The sequence below is a fragment of the Aptenodytes forsteri genome, unplaced genomic scaffold (genome assembly GCF_000699145.1).
Source record: "Aptenodytes forsteri isolate BGI_AS27 unplaced genomic scaffold, ASM69914v1 Scaffold241, whole genome shotgun sequence".
NCBI classification, from domain to species: Eukaryota; Metazoa; Chordata; class Aves; order Sphenisciformes; family Spheniscidae; genus Aptenodytes; species Aptenodytes forsteri.
Genome location: NW_008795252.1, coordinates 6,069,475 through 6,079,932, shown reverse-complemented (window position 1 = coordinate 6,079,932; position 10,458 = coordinate 6,069,475). Strand labels below are relative to the sequence as shown.

The 10,458-nt window shown below is 38.6% G+C and overlaps 1 protein-coding gene across 1 annotated transcript in view; it reads right to left on the bottom strand.

The window, feature by feature from the left end:
• PDE3A (phosphodiesterase 3A) overlaps positions 1-9,349 on the bottom strand; it is a 98,274-nt gene extending 88,925 nt beyond the window's left edge. Inside the window, 1 exon segment of the mRNA XM_009278998.1 lies at positions 9,302-9,349. Coding sequence (XP_009277273.1) covers positions 9,302-9,349 — 48 coding nt within the window.
• Positions 9,350-10,458: the final 1,109 nt, after the last annotated feature.

Genomic DNA, 10,458 nt, shown 5'->3' with positions numbered 1-10,458 from the left:
AATCGCCTCCCTCGACCTGCTGGCCATGCTGCTTTTGATGCAGCCCAGGATAAGATCGGCCTTCTGGGCTGTGAGTGCACATTGCTGGCTCACGTCCCGCCTTTCATCCACCAGTACCCCCAAGTCCTTCTCAGGCAGAGGGAAATTAATACTCAACATCCTTACAGCAAATATTTAACACCTCATCACCTTTGGCTCATTTGGTTACCACAGCATTTTAAATGCATATCCATTCAGTGAAATCATTCTCAGTTGTAGCTATCAGGGATAAAAAATTAGGATCGGTCCAAGAAACAAGATCCTCAGGCACATACACCAAATAAAACCAACAGAGAAATTTACCCGAAAACCTGCACTGAAACTTCAAGACAGACTTTCAGGCAATCCAAAATGCTGCATGGACAAGAAAGAGAAGCATTCATAAATTCTTCCTTAGATCTGATCTATAAAGGTAGTTTCTTGTGAAATTATTGAGAGATACAAAGACATTCAAGATTCAGGCACTAAGAGATACTACAGTTTGTTGAATAGAGGCTAATATATAACAAATAATTCATCACTATTTTGCTTAAATTTACCCATGCAAAACACCCCCAGGATCAGGCTCTCCCACATATAAAAATGTATAGCTAGGTAAGATGTTTCTCATCAACCAAAACCAAAAAGATCTAATTCAGGGTTCACACTCAAACCCACTTTCCTCACTCTTTCACACACACAAAAAGCCAACAACCAACCAAAAAATTCCCTTGTCATACCAGACCCCAGAAACCACAGAGACTTCTGTGCTGTAGTGTCTGTGAGCGTAAGATTTTTTCTCTACCCCTACTTCTCAGTCTGCTCACGGTTCTGGGTTTCATTCGATTTGATGTAAAGTATGTAAGATGAGGAATAAAAATCACTTAATGACTGTTAAAAGATACAAAGTATGTTCAAATAGAGTATCAGACTTCACTGTGGACTTACAGCTCCTATGTCCTTAAAAGTCAGATCTGTTACATTATTTTAAACTAGAAACAAGATCAAGCCAAAAATCCCACTTTCAGAATTCCATTTTATTTCTTTCCTTTAGTCTTTTAAAAAAAACTTGGTAATACAGTAAACCAGTCTGGAGAGGTTTTATCATTTGTTAACATAAATATCTTTCATCTTCTCTGAATAGAGAAATAACCTACAATGTTACTACTTATCTATCAAAATATACTATCATTTCCTCAAAGTTAGCCTAGAACATCGTAAGCTGCTGCATCGCTTTAAGGACTAAATAATGAAGTTGCACCAAAAGGCAGAGCTATTATTTTTATACGATCCTATGAACACGATCAGCTCAAGAAGTTGCCTCGTTGTGGTTGCCATCTTGCACAGTAACTGCATTTTCCTGTGAGGCACTGTCGAGCAAGGGGGAGAACAAGCAGAGCAGCCCCACTCCACCTGTGCCACCCAACGTAAGGAACAGTACGAACAGCCAGAGAAATATCTATGTGTTTGAAGCTGAACATCACCTTCCCTCCCTTAGTTTACCTTCGAACAGTCCTTACAGATTCACGCTACGCTCAAGTCAACTCCATCTACATGCATCGCTTACGAAGTCTCACTTCTCCCAAAGTGGTAGATGGGTCAGGGAAATTTCCTTTTCTCTTTTAAAACCCTCCAGAGGCGTTGAGGGGCTGATGATGGAAAGGATACACAGCTCAGTGCAGTCAAGCACACCTCACACCTAGGTAAGGAATACTTATTTTTCCCAGATACATCATACTGTAACACAGTATGATGCAATGCAGCATCAGGGTTAGAGTGATTAAAAGGAAAAGGCAACACTGGAAAAGTGAACTGGTTAGCAATCTAAATGCAACAACAGGGATCCCTTACTGGTCAAATATTTGTTCATAATAAGCCAAGGATTTGCATTTGTGTCAGAGGAAGAAGGAAGCCAAGAGGCTGAACTACAGCTTTCCTTTGAAACGACACTAGTCTCCCTACATCTTCTTAACAGAAACAAGATGACAAATGACTCACTTCATAACAGAGCATTTCTTTACCCCTCTTCTACCCGGAGATTTAAGAATGCCCGATTGAACTGGATCAATTAAATTAAATTTCAATACAAAGAAATTGTATTCATCAACAATGCCTTATTATTTTTATTGTGAATTTTTTATTGTGAGTTACCAGAGAATCTGATTCCTTTGAAATTTAGTATTTCAGCTAGTTGAAATGATAGCAAACCAAAGCAGAATAATAATCTAGGTATCTGTTCAGGAAAAAAAAAATAATTAAGTTTGGCATTCAAATGTGTAGCAAATTGATATGGTGGGAGATTTAAATTAGAAAAAGTCAAACAAAAAGACATTATGTTAAAAAAAGACAACATTGAAAAAATAGAAAAACTTTTATCAGAGAATATGGTGGATTGTTATTCACTTGAAGCCTTTAAATTATGACTGGATATATTTAAAAAGCATATTCTTATTCAACCAGAAAACATAGGTCTGATGTGACAGGATATGACAGCATGATATTTTTTGACTAGTAATATGTCTGAGATCTCTAGATGTTCACAGTGGTCCAACTGAGCTTTAAAAATCTACAACTCTATAAAATATGGCATGTAATCTGCCCTTCCCTTCCCCCTCTCAATGAAAAGGGTACAGGAGGATCCTTCTCAAAAACTGGGAAGTATTTCTGTAGTCCATCCTTCCTTCTGTTGAAGAATTTTCTCCCACATTGCCTCTTTCCCATTGATAAAGGCACCCCTTCATAGTCAACTGCTTTATAAACAGAAAACTGACTTGAAACATGTAATAAGCTACTACCTCCATTTTCCTTTCAATATTATTTCTAGAATTATTTCTTTTAGTGTCTTTACATCCCAAGTAAGATATTGAAAAAAATTTCACAGAACCCTGGAGTGCCTGGAGCAAGAAGCAGGAAAGGTACTAATCGTAGTCCCATTCATCACATCTTAGTCCTACTTATGGTGACGATCCTTGCTCCAAACAGCATCCCACAATTTTTATGTTACATCTGGTCTATATAATTTACATCTGCTTTAGTCTCATCCTTGTTAACATACTTGAAATGACGCATCAACCAAGATGATGCTGAAAAAGCTGAGGTTCTGCCAATGCATTGCATCTACGTTGTAATCAGTGATTTCATACATACATACATACATGTAACATATGAACTGCAACAAAGACACGCACCGAGGAACCCATCAGCAGTAGACTACACTTTCCTTTAGCCACTCTGTTTAAAATAGTCCTAAAACCTTTAGAAAAGTCTCATTTTTGATACAGGGAGATTCTGTCAGTTCCTTAAGTCTGCATTAGTGGGCTGTCATGGCACCTCCACATTCACAAGCACAAGCTCTTGCAAAATCGGCTTTACCAACATTTTGCACTATTCATCACAGAAACGACAAGTAATGATCAGCTGGTTCTCACTGTATGCAGAGGACCCCAACCACCACCGTTAAATCACCGTAAATCTCTTTACAGTGGCATTGCAAGGGAAGACAGTGACACAACAGATTCACCAGAGCACAGTACCTGATCAGTAGCGGGAATTGACTCCCATCTACGCTTCAGCAAGTACAGAGATTTCCGGCTCATGATTTTGAATCTGCTCTAGAGGTTTTTCCACACTCGAGAAAAAGGCTTCTCCCAAACCAGTGTCGAGAACCTTATTTCTGACTCCTGTTCTTCATTGCTGTAGACGGCAGAGCTCCCTGATGTACACAAGTTTTTGCAAGCTGCAAGGTTGAGACCGATTACACCGAAGCTTCTCCCGTTTCTCTAAAGCATCCGTTTCCTTATAGTGCCACGACAAAGGGAATCGGGCGAGATAGTGAAAAGCCTAGCTTTCACTGACGAATTACCTCACAAAAGCATGAAGTAGGTAGACAACACCAGACGCACTCAATCTGAAAATAGCTGTTGCTTAGGAACTGGAGGGGTAAAATGCAGCACCTCAGATATATAATTGAGAGCTTTTATATTTAAAGAGAATTAAAAACACTGGACCTCTGCATTTCTCTCCCATTTATCATCATTTTATAATGTTGGAGGAACGATTGCTCGATTCCACTGACTCCTGGGGCTACGCCTACATCTTCAGCAAGCCAAACAAGTCTTGATGACAGAGCAACAAATAACTCCCACACATTGAAGGTCCCTCGTAAAAACGTGTACATGAAGCGTGTCGTGGCTACCACCTGAAATATCTTATGAGTAGCAAGTATTATGTTTTAGTAGAATAATTAAAATACAGTTTGCATATTTTTTCTGCAGAGGGATAATATGCCAAGGATGAATTCTGCTAGTCACGTTTTCTTGTAGCATGTATTGATACTAGAAATGGGTATGAATATTTACCCCTCACATGAGTGAGCTGATGTGGTTTAACAGACTGCACGTGTATATTTGAGAGAGAGAGATTTCTTTAGGTGGGTTAAACATTCCTGAACATTTAGGAATTTCTTCAACTTGGGACTCAATTTCGAAGTTTCATGCCTAAATCCTAACCTGTATCAATTTTAAAAATTAAATATGGAACATAATGAAATTCACTTTGCACTTTCTGCATGATTTCAAATCCAGAGAGTAAGTTCTCTGCATGAAGCATTTACAGCAGGAAGTGTTATCTTCAGAGATCAAAAAAAGAAGGGGGGAAAAAAAAAAAAGAAGTAGGTAGCCAGGAACTCATTGCTCTTTGTAAGGCAACCTATAATTCACTCTAATTACAGCAGCCTTAATAGTGTAATTATTCTAAAAGAAAAGGAATCCTACAACATACACACATACATATACATATATATGTGTGTAATCTATAAAGAAGTGAATGCGGTGTTGGTGTGGAAGCCAGGAGCAAGTTAAATATTGTAAAGACAGCTTTTTACTTGTCCCATTTACATTCTATTGAATTGCAGATGCTTATCAGGAGACAAACTCCTGCAAACAGAAATTCCCATAAGTCTCAGTGTATTTCATTTGACATCCATCTCTACCTGTAACTACATCACTTTGCATTTAACTCCCACATGCAGAAAAGGAACATATTTTCCAAGTGGGTCATTAAGAAGTATGAGATGCACTGTAGTAGTTTCCTCTCATGTTTCAGCACACACCATAGAAAACCTACTAGTGCTTAAAAAAATCCTAACAGAATCAGAGTTTTGTTTAATGAGTCTTGGTAGAATAATTTTATGAGTTTATATGTGGATTTTAGTTTTATATTATGGTAAACCAGTGGTTCCACTTCCCTTTCTCACAAGTGACATTGCTAACATTCACACACGCAGCTGGCTTCCTAAGATCTGTCTTCCCACTTTCTTCACTTTACTCCGTAAGAATTAAAAGATCATGGAAGACTCCCAATAACATAAGCCTAAACCCCTTCCTTCTCTCTCGCTGCTTGCCCGAGCAGCGCAGGCTACCACTGGCCAGGAAAGACCTCTCCCCCCAAGTCCCATCTCTCTGCTGGAGGAAAGCCCCACAGACCTAGGGAAACGCTGTAAGCAACCCTGGGGCAGATCCTGCGGGCAATTGCCAGTCCATCTTTAAACACCTGATGCGTTAGATTTGAAGTAGCAGTATACCTAACAGACTACTCATCTTAATTTTTAAGCAAGATCTTGTTTAACAAAGGGCACATTTATTAAGGACACAAATTGGCAACAATACAACTGAATCACAAAAGGATAAAACAGGTCTTTTATATTACATGCAAAAATCGGAACCTCCTAAATTTCTCCTAACCTTTCAAGGAACTGGTTAAATTAGGTTTAACGCTATTCCTATCAAAGACAGTTTTCAGAGCCATGTGAAAGAGAGAGTCTGAGGCTACAGTGGAATAACTGAGGCTTATTTTCTTCCACCTAATGAAACTTTTCTTCCTTGTTTCTTGCGACTGGGCACTAGGATACTAAACGGTAATCAGAGAGCTTGGGTCATTTTCTTTTCCCACCCTATTCAAGATCCTTTAACATTTCTGTGGTACATATTCATTGTTAGTTTTACAAAGTTCTTCCAAGATTTATAACAAGTAGCTTCCTAGAAGCTTTGCAGAACACCTATACACAGCACAAACGAAATAAAGAGTGCTTATAGGATGCAATTGATTAAAACTATGCACTTCTTTTCAGATGGATTTAGAAGGAAAAACCTCACTGCTCTGTCAAGGAAACCCTACATATGGAGATTTTGTCCTGTTTTGAAGGAACGCACTCTTGGGGGTGAAGTATTTTTGCTTATTTTGTTAAAAAAATAAAATTAAAAGACATTCTGCCTAAGAAAAAAAATAATCAGCAGGAGTCTTCTACATGAAAATCTGATACAGAGTTTTCTAGAATAATGTTTTTAACAATTAACAATATCCTTCAGGAAAGGTTCAAACGACTGCAGGCTGACCTGCAGAGAATTCCACTGAACTTCTCCTCACCCCCTTTTTTTTTTTAAATATGACATGGTGGTGGAGTACCTAAAACATCACACAAGGGAGGAACAAAACCATTCTCAGAAAGATAGAGAAAATTTTTAAATTTATATAGAGTTATCTTCTCACAGTTATCTCCTTCTCAGCCTCTACTGAAACCCAGAGAACTTCATCTATATGTTTAGTAACTAGTTATCTCATTGTGCCCAAGTACAACCTTCCCAAACAGTACCCAACAAATGGTTTTACTTGCACTCCATATAGATGGGCCTTTGCAGCAACTGAGTTAATGTCCACGAGACCTCTTCCTCTGAAATTAGGCCATGCCATGCAAGCCCTCCTTATTCTCAGGAAGGGGTGAAAGAGAGAAACCAGGCAATACATTAATTTCTCTGGAACCCTCCTTGGAAGAAACCATAGCCTCACGAGAACAAATAATTAAAAAATTCTTTGGGAACTATTTCATCCTGTGAGTTCACGTTTTCAGAAAACTCAAAAGGGATCTATTAAACAGCCCAAGTCCAATTTCTTGCCGCAAGATAAATTTTTCATAGTCAACTCGATCCGTCTTACCTTTTAATTTAAAATCTATTTATCACACAAGGGAGGAACAAAACTTCTCTCAGAAAGATAGAGAAAATTTTTGAATTTATATAGAGTTATCTTCTCACAGTTATCTCCTTCTCAGCCTCTACTGAAACCCAGAGAACTTCATCTATATGTTTAGTAACTAGTTATCTCATTGTGCCCAAGTACAACCTTCCCAAACAGTACCCAACAAATGGTTTTACTTGCACTCCATATAGATGGGCCTTTGCAGCAACTGAGTTAATGTCCACGAGACCTCTTCCTCTGAAATTAGGCCATGCCATGCAAGCCCTCCTTATTCTCAGGAAGGGGTGAAAGAGAGAAACCAGGCAATACATTAATTTCTCTGGAACCCTCCTTGGAAGAAACCATAGCCTCACGAGAACAAATAATTAAAAAATTCTTTGGGAACTATTTCATCCTGTGAGTTCACGTTTTCAGAAAACTCAAAAGGGATCTATTAAACAGCCCAAGTCCAATTTCTTGCCGCAAGATAAATTTTTCATAGTCAACTCGATCCGTCTTACCTTTTAATTTAAAATCTATTTGGACCAGATTGATACCACTTACCTTCCACCTAAATCCCTTTCTCTAACGTTTCTAACCGACTAGCTGTAAACCTTCAAAAATGTCTCACCACCAACAAAAAATCCTTCAAGCACGGAGGCACATAGCCAACAGGATGTATCAGGCATGAGGACTTAGACAGGACTTAGGTCTCCGCCTCTGACGCAACACCAGCGCAGACTTCACATGCACTCCAGTCATCAGTCTCTAAATATTTCACTGCCATAGGCAAAGCATTAGGACTGTAGGGCATGGTTCAGAGCATACAAAAGACTACCCATATTTTCATATGCATACAAAAATTAGATGAAGATTTGCAATAATGCTAGAAAAGTTTAAGAAGTCTAAGTCACCTTAAGAGTCCTTCAAGTGACTGCCTTCCTCTCAACAGTAGTTTAGAGGAGTCCAATTTACCGTCCACTCTTTGGACCAGAAGAACACAACACGATCAACTAGCACATCAGATGAGGCAGGGGTGATTACGTACTGAACAGGTCTCATCTTACTGGATAGGATTTCCCAGATTTCTGAAATTCCTGAGTTTCCACTGAAAACTAGCTTGCTTTCTGGTTTTTTTATCTTTTTTAAATGACAGACTGTCACCTGAAAAAATCAGGTCTGCAACCCATCTTAAACTGTTGAATGAAATACTGAATTTCCTGCAAATTTCAAGATGGTTTTGAAATGAGATGCAAGACAGAAGCTTAGAAAACCAGAAAAACATGTAGAATTCTGCAACAGCAAGGGCAAAAAAGCAAACTTAGTAAATGAATCTTGCATTAAAAATAGAAAATCTTGTCTATTAAAAGTAGCAGCTTCCTGATTAACATATGATATTTTCTCATTAAAAAGGCAGGTACTCCAGTGATTTTTGCAAGGGGCATTATGAAGGTTAGGCTAGGAACTACCCTACTGAGATTAAGGTTGCAAACATGTAGCTCCACAGCAGCAGAGCCTGTTTATTATAGGTTTAGACATAGATGTTCATATTCATATAAAAATCCTTCACCTGAAGGAAAAGCAATTCCAAAATACTGGAGCCCTAACAATGTATTTATACAATTTCAATACCAGATGGGAAAGACTGCTTTACCCAAGCAGGAAAATTCTTGAACATCAATATTGGTAACAATGTCTCCTTTGCAGCAACTGTAATTGTACAGATAATTTAAAAATGTATGAGCATGATACCATTAACACTACTAGCATAACTTCCTTTCAATGATGTGTCAAGAGCAAACCAGTAGCTACACAGGGCTTTCCTGCACCTCCCCACACAGTTCTAACACCACTAATCCTTTTATTATTGAACAAGGTGAGAGGGCCATCCAAGTTTTACAAGTTTGTCAGGTTTTAAAAAAAAAAAAAAACCCACCACAAAACATACACACATTATTTGAAATTGCATTCCTTTGATATCCTGATGGACACAGCTGAGTAAGAAATGCTTTCTCAATACATCTAATCCATCCTTCTGCTACTGAAAGAAACTTTCTGTTGCATGACTCAGCTCTGTCTGGATCAACTGTTTGGATTACAGCTCAAAAATTATATTAATGAAAGCTGTCACGGTTTTATGCTTTTTTCCATTGATTCAATCCTGCAGTTATTAACAAAATGAACAACTTTGCCAATCTCAGATGGAAAACTTGCTTGAATACCTCAAACTTACAAAAAGCCAAAACCAAACACAAAATACTGAGCAACTGACCTGTGAGCCTCTGGGTCCTCGTTTGTGATCCCATTCAGAATGCCCCATGAGCTGAAAAACAAAGAAAAGCACAGGTAGGTGAGAAATTGCACTCATTAGCTCTAATTGAAACATTCACGCTTTTATATCCATTACACATTTCCTTTGAAAAAACAGGTTTGCTTTTACAATTTATTTCACACAGCTTTTAGTTTCGTAATGAGGGTGAGAAGACTTGGGAGTTGTTACTATAACTTTGTACCTTTACATTCAGAGCCAAAACACATCCAGCATGACAACACTCCTCATGCCAATAAAATTCCCACTGCCACAGATTCAGCTTTAGCCGAATGTTTAATACTGATCTGGCAAAAGGAGAGCTGATATATCAACAAGGAGATTACCAAAACCAGGGGACATTCGATTAAATAGCAATGCACGGTCTATAACAGGCATGAAAGTTAGTGACAGCTTTAATTCTGTCTCACCACTGAATTATTCTCAATGTAATAAAAAAGTAGAGGTACACCCTCCAAAGGAAAACAGGCTGGGGTCATTACATTGCAGAGGAAAGCAAAGAGAGAGAGAGTTTAGAAATGATGAGTTCTTGTGGAAATTAAGATTTGTGATGGTATACAGCTTCTCAAGTTAAAGAGAAGGCAAGCATTAATTATAGCCCAAATTCAGCTGTCAAATCCTCTGTGCAACCCTACAGGAGATTGTGTTGTGAGACAAGTGGTCAGACATTGGATGGTGCAGACGGACTCCAGAAAAAATAATGTCTTCTCCCATCTTTTTTCTACTGTACTTCATAACTGTATACTAACACAGGCACTCGCTTTCTTTAAGCAACATACGATTTGCACACAGCAGTTCTTTCCATGTATATCATGGTGGGGGACAAAAAAAGAGGAGAGAGAATACCCAGTAGGCTTTATTACTGCTTTATGTATCCGAAGATTATGGGCAAACGTGAACTGCTGACAATAAAGCTATCCTCACACCTGCCTAAAAAACCCTGGAAAGCACCAGGGAGTGCCCAGGCATGGCTCTGGTGGAGCCTTCTTTCCATGTATATCATGGTGGGGGACAAAAAAAGAGAATACCCAATACCCAGTAGGCTTTATTACTGCTTTATGTATCCGAAGATTATGGGCAACTGCTGACAACTGACAATA